The sequence below is a fragment of the Schistocerca piceifrons genome, chromosome 6 (assembly GCF_021461385.2).
Source record: "Schistocerca piceifrons isolate TAMUIC-IGC-003096 chromosome 6, iqSchPice1.1, whole genome shotgun sequence".
NCBI lineage: Eukaryota > Metazoa > Arthropoda > Insecta > Orthoptera > Acrididae > Schistocerca > Schistocerca piceifrons.
Window position 1 is genome coordinate 30,372,377 of NC_060143.1, and position 11,626 is coordinate 30,384,002.

Sequence of the window (11,626 nt, forward strand, 5' to 3'; positions counted from 1 at the left end):
CCAACAAACACAAGCACATATGAGTGATTCAGTGCTGAGAAATGTTGGAAATGTGTGAAAATGATCCTCATTTTCTAAACTTAGTTATCACTGGTGATGAGTCATGGATTTTTGAGTATGACCCTGAGACAAAAAGGCAGAGTTCAAAGTGGCACACCCCATCGTCGCCCCATACCAAGAAGGCATGCATGAGCAACTCCAGGATCAAAACCATGCTCTTTATCTTCTTTGACATCAGAGGCATTGTCCACCACAAAATTGTACCTACCAGGACTACAGTGGACTCAGCTTTCTACTTGGAAGTGCTCAAAAGACTGAAAAGGAGGGTCTTGTGCTGCCGAAGCGACATGAAGGACATGTGAAAAGTTCACCACGACAACGCAGTGAGTCACAGTGCCTTCATTGTCAATGACTTCCTGGCCAGGACCAAGACCCCATTGGTTCCCCAGCCTCCCTACAGTCCTGGCCTGTCTCCCGCTGAGATTTTTTTGTTTCCTTGGTTAAAAGGAGTCATGAAAAGAAAACATTGGGACACTATTGAAAGCATCCAGGCACATGTTACATCAGCTCTAAAGGACATTCTGGAAAAGGCATTCCAGGATGCCTTCCAGGCATAGAAACACTGCCTCCAGAAGTATATTGATGCAAGACAGTGCTATTTTGAAAATTTTTTATTATCTGTATGTATATATTCAGTAAATGATTTTTTATGAATTTGGTCGCATTACTTATGGAACGCACCTTGTATAATCCATTGAGAGTAAGAGCAATACTTTTGCTGCAGCAGAATTTCTTCCTGTGTTGTACCTGAATCTTCTTGTCTTTCTAAATACAATGTGAAATAATTATTTAATTGGACAGATAAAAAATCTACTCACCAAGCAGCGGCAGAACACACGCATAGAAGATGGTTGTAATTGGCAAGCTTTTGGAACCAGTGGCTCCTTCTTCAGGCAGAAGGGTTGAAGGGGAAGGAAGAGGGGTGAAGGAAAAGGACTGGAGAGGTCTAGGAAAAGGGGTAGACTTCAGGAAAGTCACCCAGAACTGAGGGTTAGGGGAGACTACCCGTATGGGACGAGAAGGAAAGGAATCAATAAGTGAGTATTTTCATTGTTATAGTAACTCACGTGAAATAAAGTGTCTCAATAAATTGTCTCAATCTGTTGATCATGGGTAATGTTAGAAATGAATGTTCAGATGGGTATATGAGAAGAAGAAGTAAAAAATCAAAGGAAGAGTGTTACAGAAGAAACTGTTGTGATGCTGGAAGTGGCTTGGGTTGGTATAAGAGGTCCCAAGAGAGAGAGAAAGCTAGGGGTCACAAAGGAAAGATGAATAATACAAGTTATCTGTTTGAAGAAGTGTAAGCCTGCATCTTCAGAGCTTTATGACATAAAAAATGGATCTGAATGAATTGGTGATTATTGTTCCCAGTGTTTTGCTTTATGTAGTGTTGTGTCACTGGGTTTATCTTCCTCGATAAATTGGCAGCTAAAGGAGTACCAGCAGTAACAGAGAAATATGTGATGGTGGTATTTGGTTTAGTATTAAGAGCTGGTTTGGTGCAAGTCCACAACTGTGTTTTAGTGATTAGATCTGCCAATACAGACATGGAAATTCCTGATTCATTTTCCAGTGATAACATTCTCCTTGAGGTGAATAGGGTGCAGTCATATTCATGATGTTATCTGAAAAGCTTATTAGAAGGCAGACAGCACCATTATATGATAATGGATCACACACAGAGAGGACTCATGGACCCTACCTGATCATCTCCAATCTGCAAGAATCTTTTACAGATGTTCTTTCTAGAATAAATGAGATGTGTAAAATCTGAGCTCAAAATGTAAAGATTTCATTGTTTTATGAGGCTTTCAATAGGGGTTGTAAAGTGTTATGTGGGCTCTATTACAGTTTAGGCCAAATATCAGTCAACTTTAAACAGAAACTAGATGTAATAAAAAAATGGGCTCAGGTGTACAATTTTTTATGTTAAAATTTCAAGGTTGTGTCATTCATCACTACCACTGATATTATTACCACCATTTTCAAGCTACACGAGATCAAAGTAGGGACAAAGTCAAATGTGACAATTTTGTGATTGCAGTAATTTTTGCACTAGCAAAATTTATTTAATTCAGGCACGTAGCTATTCCCATACTGCTATAATGTTGAACAATCAGTCTCTCTTTCTCACCCCATCTGGTAACTCTCCCATGATCCGGGGTTCTGGGTGACTTCACCAAACTCTCTCCATTTCCTAAACCTCACCAGTCCTTTTCCTTCATTCTGATTCCTTCTTCAACCCTTCTGCCACAAGGAGCCACTGGCTCTGAAAGCCTGCAAATTTAAATACATTTATGTGTGTGTTCTCCTGCCATCATTTGGTGAGTAGATTTTCTATCTACCCAATTGTATCATATTTCCTAAAATTGATTATTTTTGTCAGTGAAATAATCAAGTATTTCAATGAAAGCCTTTAAATGTAAGTGCTTCAAAGAGTGCAATGATGGAATTTAACACCAGGAAGCACATGGAATTTGATATGAAATTATTCATACAAAATAACATTGTAGGATAGGAATCACACTGCAGGACAACCTCAAGTGGGACATGCATATAGATTCCTTGGCTTGTAAACTATCTCAAAACAATTGCCACAAACATGATTAGCAAATATGCAAGGATTTGTATTTACTAAAACATGCTTATCATTCATTATTTCATCAAATCTAAGCTATCTGTCGGAAATCTGGGGTGCGATAACACAAACTACCCTAAGCACATTATTAACATTACAGAAACATTCTATCAGTATTATTTGCGGTGCCAACCAGAACCAGAGAATTATTTCAGATGCTATTGTTCTAAATAGCAACACAAGGAAACTTGGTAATAAAACAGTTATGGTATTTAAGGTCATGGAGTAATAACAACAAAAATACACAAAAACATTTGGAGGTTTGTGTATGGCCTTATAAAGACACCCTCCCTGTCTGCTGTCACTGGAGTCATGCTGTGCGCATTCGGCAGAACAGGTGATTTGTCAGTGAAGGGCTGCTGCTGGCAGCTACCTTGGGTAGCTGTGGGTGTGCCATCTGCACTGCGCTTCTGGTAGTAGATCCACACACGTCTGCTGTGGATGACAGGTGTAGTAACCAGGGGGTCATTATGTGTGATGGTGTAACTGCAGACATCCAGGGTATCAGTGGTGGTGTCAGGAGCATCACTCAGAGGCATGAGAAGTTCCTGATCCGCTTAGACTGGCAAGTACAGACAAATGTGATTGGGACAATAACACCCACGCCATCACAGATCCCAGGATAGCCAGTGGACACGACCAGTGACAAGGGGGCAGAAGCCATCTGTATGTTAGAATCCACGGTGAGGGACATCAGCATCGGCAGTATCCCTGCTGACGCACGGCACCAGGTCAGTGCAGTGTAAAGAGTCAGCACTGGCTGCAGGAAGCAAATCTGCTGTTGATGCTGATGAAACCCTGACCTCTGGGATAGGTGGGCAAGGTCAAGACTACCTATCCCCAAGAGCAGCCAGGACCAACAAAGAATGAAGTGATGCACCCATGGTCTGAGGAGGGGGCCAGGCACTCATCCTGGGATGCAACTGATTCTGGTAGCACACTACAAATCAGCCTTTGATGTGAGCCATGAAGACACAGGGACTACACCAGCCGTGGATGATGAACAGAATCCAGTGAGAGCACTGTCTGAAACTCTGGGCCCAGACTGGCATGCTGGGCGCAAATGATGGACAAAACCAGCGCAGGTTAGAGCTGCCTACCTGGCAGCAAGAGGGTGAGCAGCATCTGCATCTGACAGCCATATGGGAGGCTGGTGGGACTTTTGGCTCCAATTAGCTTTTGTAAGAGCTTAAAAAAATGAGAGAGCCTCCTCAACCTGAAAATCTTCTATGTGCATGTGCATCTGCATCTGCATCTTAAATGTTTGAACAAAGCTCTCAGTCTTGCGGTTAGACTGCAGGTGAAAGGGAGGCACAGTGATGTGACAAACGCCACTGGTGCACAAAACTTCTTGTAAGATTGTGCCATGAATTGAGGACTGTTGTCTGAAACCAGAGTGAAAGGCAAGCCTTTTGTGGAGAATATCTTCAAAGGGACCATGACAGTTGCATCTTCTATCACAGACCGACAACAAACAACATAAGGAAACAATGGCTGATAATGAGAAAGTGTCTAAAAAAGGACCAGTGAAATCAATGCGGACTCTTTCCCAATGCTGTGTAGGGGTCAGTCATGTGAAAAAATAAGATTTGGCACTGCCTGCTGACCCAAATACTTGTGGCAAGCCATGAAAATATGTTCCATCTCCCAATCGATGCATGCCAAAACAGATTAAGGTGCGCTAACAGTTTTGTGAGAGAGATTCCCAAGTGACCCTGATGTAATAAGTGAAGGGAGTAAACTTTCATTAACAGGAAACTAATGCCACCCAAGAGAGAGGCAATGACGCACTGGGGGCCGAACCGTGCAATAACTCTGGGTTCGACTTGGGGCTGCAGTGGGGTGGGTGGACTGCTGTGGCCTGTTGCGGACCACTGAGGGCTACAGTGGGACAAAGCCTCTTCGCTGTTTCTAGGCCCCCAGTTCAATACACAACCTCAAACTTAAGCCATTGATATTGATAAAGGCCGAAAGGCATGCTAACCACAAGCAACTGTTTTGAAGCCTCATCCACTAGAACATATAGGTTTGCTTTGGCCAAGTCAATTTTCGAAAAGAATTGGCCCCCACCCCAATTGTGAGCAACTACTCCGGGCAGGGTAGGGAATACATGCCTACGACTGCCTTAATAGTGACCTTGAAGTTGCGACAGAGATGGAGTTGATCGGCCGGCTTTTTTACAATCGCTGAAGGTGTAACCCATTTGGAAATTGGTTGAATCGCTCCCAATGATATTAACTGATATAGGCTCCATCTTCACTTGGTCACTTAAAGCTGCTGGCACCAGCTGCGTCTGAAAAAAAGCAAGAGTGAAGGGTTTGAGGGTGATGGGTGCTGTGAAATTGTTTGTACAACATAAAACTGGAGCAAAAAGATCCAAAAACTCAGAACACAAGGAATCCAGTGAGTGATAAGGCACTTGATCTAACAGCAGATGCACCAAATCCATAATAGATAACCCAAAAATGACAAAGGCCTCTAACCCAAGCGAATTTTCACTATACACATCATTAACCACCAAGTACAGAGCGGAATGGAAAACTGATTTGTCAACTATGCTGGCCATGAACTGCCACACCGACAGTGGGGATCCGAACCTGGTGTACATCTGGGAGTTGAATAGAGTTACGGTGGCTCCTGTGCCGACTTGCAGAAGTGACAACTGATCCATCACCCGCATTTCCATGAAAAGTGTGTTCCGGCCTTCAGACAATGGCAAACGTAACTATGAAATGGTATGAATATCGACATCCATTGATTCCTGCAGTGACTTTTGAGGCATAGAGACTTGCGTAGTGCCACTATGTGACTTTTTTTTAACTGGCAAAAAGCCTACCACTTGGGCCAGGCTACATATTCACACTGCACAAAACAAGAGATGCTAAAAGGAAGTGGCGTTCGCTATCCCTACTGCTGACAATGTGTCTGTCTGCATTGGTCAAATTAGATTGTTTGTATTGTGGCTATCTCCTCTTCCCCCAGTGTTGGTGTGCTCCCAGCACACCAATGTTCTGTGCACCAGAGCTGCATGCTGTCAACAACTGCGACGTCACTCCAAGCCTCCAATTGGTGGCCCGTGGTGCAGGAGACCTGGAATCCCTGTGCTGTATTCAAAACCTCTTCTACAGTAGTGCTCTCAAACTGAAGGGCATGTTGACACACCTTATCTGGAACTAAGGGAATGATTGCTTCACGGACCATGGTGTCCGCATAATACTCCTGAGCCTTGGCTGTGATGAACCAACACTTACAACTTAGGCTGTGAAGCTTGGCTGCCTGAGCTCGATACGATTACTGCAGCTGTTTGCGACACTGGTAGAATTCAGCATGTGCAGCTACCACGTGTGTATGCTTGTAATGGTAAGAGGGCAACAAACAACACATATCATCAAGAGAAAGTGACACTGCTCTTGCAGAGAAGCTAAGTGGCACAGTAAGTGATACATATGAGGGGGTATAAACATGGAAAAGCCTTACAGGCCTCCCATGCCAACCACCCACGATGTCATGAAATGTTGGTGAAGCCACCTCCAGTAAGCAGATTCATTATTTGGGAGGGGGGGAGGGGGGGTAATGGTGATGGGTGAACAACCAGCAGTGCCAGGGTCAGTGTAGCCAACAACCATTCCAACAAAGCTGTGTTTTTCAACTGTTGTTGCAGGATTAATTGGAGTAGCCTCTGTCAAAGAGCTGAATGGCATAAAAATCAAAGGATTGAAAACACAAAAATCTCATCCTGTTGCCACTTATGTTTTAACTAGGAACACAAGGAAACACATGGTCATAAAACAGGTATGGTTTATTAGGGTACAGAGCAACAACAACAAAAATACACTGGATATAGTTACAAATAACAAATATGTTTCACAACCAGGAGCCCAGAGCCCCATGTATGGTCTCATATGGACACTGTCCTTATCTGCTGTTGCTGGAGTCATGTTGCACACACACAGTAGAACAGGTGACTGATCGATGACTGCGCTGGCCCTGGAGAGTTGTGGGTGCACCATTTTAATGTTGGAGTGCACTGTGCTTGCTGGAGTCCTGGCTCTTGTCCACTGTGGGAAACAGACATAGTAATTGGTGGGTTACTACAATTGTTTCAAACATTAGGTGTTTGTATATATGTTAAAAGTACTATTGCTTGTGAAGACAATGTATCCAAACTTAAACCGTGACTTGCACCAGCATAATGCAAGACAAAAATTGAGATACCAGAACAGCATTATATGAAAAAAAAGATGTCTTTATGCTGTTGCTGAAGCTAGCCAGTGCCCTACCAAAATGTCTCTCAGCCCTTCTCACTAGCAAATTAAAAGGCCAACTAAAAAGTATTTTAATTGGAAATCCATTGTTTTCCTAGATGAGTTCTTTAATTTTATGAAAAATGCTTTGAAGATATGTCTGACTCATAGTATGTGGTGATTCACAAGTGACCTAATGATCATAATCTTTTTCAATGCTGTTATTTGCATATTAACAAATGTAAAGTGCATGAAAATGTTAAACTGTTATTAAACACAGCTCTGTAGTTTATAAAACTTTATAAACTGACATATTCGGAAGAATAATCTGTACAGTTCTCTGAAACAGTATTATTTTCAGGGGCTGTGTTTGATTACTCGATGCTGAATAAATATGATCATTATTAAAACTGATAGTTTTTGGTGTAGTATGAGGGTAATCCCAAAAGTAAGGTCTCCTATTTTTTTTTTATAAGTACAGAACTAGTTTGTGTGGCAGTTGGCCACACTGTTATGAAGAGTGCTTCACGCGCTGTGTGTAAACATGCGCACACTGCACCAAGGTGCTCAGTCTTGGCTTGCCAGCCATTGAGAATGGAGCTCCCATTGGATGTTACCACCAAGTGTGAATTGTGTGCAGTTATTCGGTTTTTGAACGCAAAGGGCACTGCACTGATTAAAATCCATCGTCAATTGACGGAAGTGTATGGTGACTCGTGCATGGATGTCAAAAATGTTTGCAAATGGTGTAGAGAGTTTGCAGCTGGTTAGACCGAAATTCACGACAAACAAAGGAGTGGGAGACCATCAATTTCTGAGGAGACAGTGTTGAAGGTCGAGCAAAGCATGCGTGAAGATCGGTGGATCACCCTGGATGATCTCTGCATGTTGGTTCCTGAGGTTTCCCAAAGCACCGCTCACAGAATTTTAATGGAAACATTGAAACACCGGAAGGTGTCCGCAAGATGGGTGCCACGCATGCTGACTGAGGACCACATGCAGCAACAAGTTGATGCTTCCCGTGCATTTCTTCACCACCTTGCAGCTGAACAGGACAACTTTCTGGACTCAATTTTCACGGGTGATGACAGCTGGGCATACCACTTTACACCTGAGATCGAACAACAATCATGCCAGTGGCGGCATCCTTCTTTGACAAAGCCATGGAAATTCAAACAAATGCAGTCTGCCAGTAAAGCCATGACAATCGTTTTTTGGGATCGGAAAGGAGTATTGTTGGTTGACTTTATGCCCACTGGGACCACAGTTAACACTGACAGGTACTGTGAGACTCTGAAAAAACTCAAACGGTCAATTCAGAACCGGAGAAGAGGAATGTTGAGCAAGGGCGTACACATTCTCCATGACAACACTCGCCCACACATCACTCAGCAAACCGTTGCTCTCCTGCAACAGTTTCAGTGGAACATAATATCCCACCCACCCTATAGTTCTGACTTGGCACCCAGTGACTATCACCTGTTCCCTAGGTGAAAAGAACATTTGGCCGGAAATAGATTCAGCTTCGATGATGAGGTGAAAGAAGAGGTTCATAACTTTCTGAACAGCATGGCGGCGAGCTGGTATGATACGGGCATACAAAAATTGCCACAGCGTCTACAAAAATGCATTGACAGAAATGGTGATTATGTTGAAAAATAGCCAAATGTTCAAGCTGTAAACTGATGTAAACCATTGTAGAAGTAAACAGGTCTATGTACTTATAAAAAAATAGGAGATGCTTTTGGCTTCCAGCCAAAGACTGATTTCAGGCATCTTTTGTCTCTAGTCTATCTCATGCAAGTCTCTTCATCTCTAAATAACTACCATAACTTACATTCATGTAATCCTGCTTGTTGTTTTCAAGCTTTGGTCTCCCAGTTTTTACTCAATTAACTTATGTCCATTAACAAAATGCCTATTCCTTTTTATATTAGAGTATGACCTACCAACCTACTCCTTTTTTAAATGCTTTCTTCCGTAAAGCTCTGTTCTCCCCTGTTTGATGCAGCACCTCTTCATTGGTTATCTGATCTGTCCATCTATTCTTCAGCATTCAACTGTAATACTACATTTCACAAACTTGTATTCTCTTCTTGCCTGTACTACTGTACTATCTTATCATCCACATGTTACTTACATATAATGTTTCTAGAATTTACGCAGAAATTCTCGAAACACTACAAAGTGGAGCAGTGGAAGTTAGGCTGGGAGAAAGGGGGTGTGGGGATTGAGAGAACACACGATATCCTGGAGGGACAGTTCTTATCTGTGTAGTGCACACAATCTGGTGTACTGAGGGAGGATCTAGATTGTGTGACTCGTCTATTGATTTCACTGGTGCTCTGTTGTGCAAAAAGTGCAGAAAATAGGTGATCAAGTAAGCAGTTAGCCACAATTTGATGGCGACAGTTCACTGGGGTAGGTGGCTGGTTAGCTGTCATTCCCATATAGAATACAGCACAGTAATTGCAGCACATCTGGTATATAGTGTAGTTACTTTGACCTGTGGAAAATCCAGGATGGAATGTAACAATATTGTCGTATACTTCCTCCCACCACCACCTACTCCAGTCCGGTCACAAACATCACCTATACTATCAAAGGCAGGGCTGCCTGTGAAATCAGTCGTGATCTTCAAGCTAAGTTGCAACCACTGTGCTGCCTTCTATGTGGGCATGACAATCAACAAGCTGTCTATCCGCATTAATGGCCAAGTGAACCACCTTGTTGCTGAGCACACTGCCAAACATAACATCCTTCATTTCAGCGACTGCTTCACAGCATGTGACATATGGATCCTTCCCACCAACACCAGATTTTCCGAATTGCACAGGTGGGAACTTTCCCTGCAATATATCCCATGTTACTGTAATACTCCTGGCCTCAACCTTTGTTAGTCATTGTCCTCTCACATCCAGCACCTTCTCTGTTCCCATTCCAGTACTACACAGCCCTCATTCCTCCATTGCACCCAGTCTTTTTACTTCTCTCCTTTCCTGCTATCGCCTGCCCTCTCCCCACCTCTCTGCTCCCTCCGTCTAACCTCCCAACTGCTTTTATAACTCTTTTATATGTCATGAAATGTCAATTACATTACATTTTTCACATATTGTGTATTAATTAAATAACTTGATGGTTTTTTTCAGGTATCTATGTCTGTCCTTGCTATTATTATCCAATCCGATGTGGTGGAGGTGGTCGTGAATCTTTTGTTGTAGCAGTTGATCTCAAAAGTGGCACAGAAAATGCTGATCATTGGATCAAAAGAGGCACTGCTTTACTTCTCAGCCTTGCCAATTAGGTGAACTTTTTGTACACCTCATTCCATGCCTCAAGGTTTTTGTTGAATCTGAGCACTTGACGATATGTTCCAGAATTACTTTATAAGCCCATGAATGTATATAAAATATTAAGTAAGTTGTAACTGTAGTGATAAGTGCAGACATATCTATTTAGTATTCTTCTGATACTCATTGGCACCCTTTTGTAATTACCTAAAATGTTTATTTGGTAATCATTGTGATACCAATTTTGTGTTATTAAAATGTGAAATTTTATAATAAACATTTTTAAAAATTTGTGTACCATTCTAGTAGTATTGACACACAACTGAAAACTCTAAAACTCAGAAATGTCATGGGACTCAGCTGTGTTCTTGTTATGTTGCACATTCAGCAGCATCAAATTCACAAAGATGTTCAAGCTCCTACCAGATTGAGATATTGATGAGGACAGCATAGACCATATTCCTGTAGGGCAAGGCTTTCTGGATGCAACACATGCCAACAGAAACAGCTGCAATGGCAGAACCTCTGGTGTATAAGCAGCCAATAAAGTTAGTGGAGTGGCATGCTAAGTCCAGTTTACCATGTTCTATGAAGGCATCCATTATGCCATAAACAGTTTGCCAATGATGAGCCTGTTTACATTTTGCTATTATGCTTGGCTACTGACTGGACTGTTTAGTTTGCAGTTACTTTGACGGAGCAAGGTGGCGCAGTGGTTAGCGCACTGGACTCACATTCGGGAGGATGACGATTCAATCCTGCATCCGGCCATCCTGATTTAGGATTTCCGTGATTTCCCTAAATCACTCCAGGCAAATACCGGGATGGTTCCTTTGAAAGGGCATGGCTGACTTCCTTCCCCATCCTTCCCTAATCTGATGACCTCGCTGTTTGATCTCTTCTCCCAAACAACCCAACCCAGTTACTTTGGCTTCAATTATTGGTTGTGAGTCTGCTCACAAATAGTGTGGTAATTTTTCTCACCCTTGACAACAGTGTAGGAACTGGACTTGTGACTGGAGTGAAGGTGCTCTGAGTGGTCACTCTTGTAAACAAGCTGTCAGTAATATTCCCTGCACTATACTAAATCTGCCATGTTTATGCAGAATATGTATGTGAATTGACTACACCCTTTACCACAGTTTACAGCAGATTCCTTGAGAAGATAATAAAATGAGTGGAAAAGAGCACAGGTCATATCCATCAACAAAAAAAGGCAGCAAAACTCAATGATAAAGCTATCAGGATATCACTTACTTGTGTTTTTGTAAAATCCTAGATGATACAATGGTTCACCTAGAGCAAAATGAACTCCAAGAGATAGCAGATTTAGAACTTCCACCCTCCACTCAGAATCAAGTTTTAAGCCTGTCATCATTTCAGGCATGTGT

The 11,626-nt window shown here is 42.4% G+C and overlaps 1 protein-coding gene across 1 annotated transcript in view; it reads left to right on the top strand.

Moving 5' to 3' along the window:
* The window catches only part of LOC124802831 (dynein axonemal heavy chain 2), a 1,031,222-nt gene extending 1,020,870 nt beyond the window's left edge, over positions 1-10,352 (top strand). Inside the window, 1 exon segment of the mRNA XM_047263843.1 lies at positions 10,095-10,352. Coding sequence (XP_047119799.1) covers positions 10,095-10,249 — 155 coding nt within the window. The 3' untranslated portion in view covers positions 10,250-10,352.
* The last annotated feature ends 1,274 nt before the right edge of the window (positions 10,353-11,626 follow it).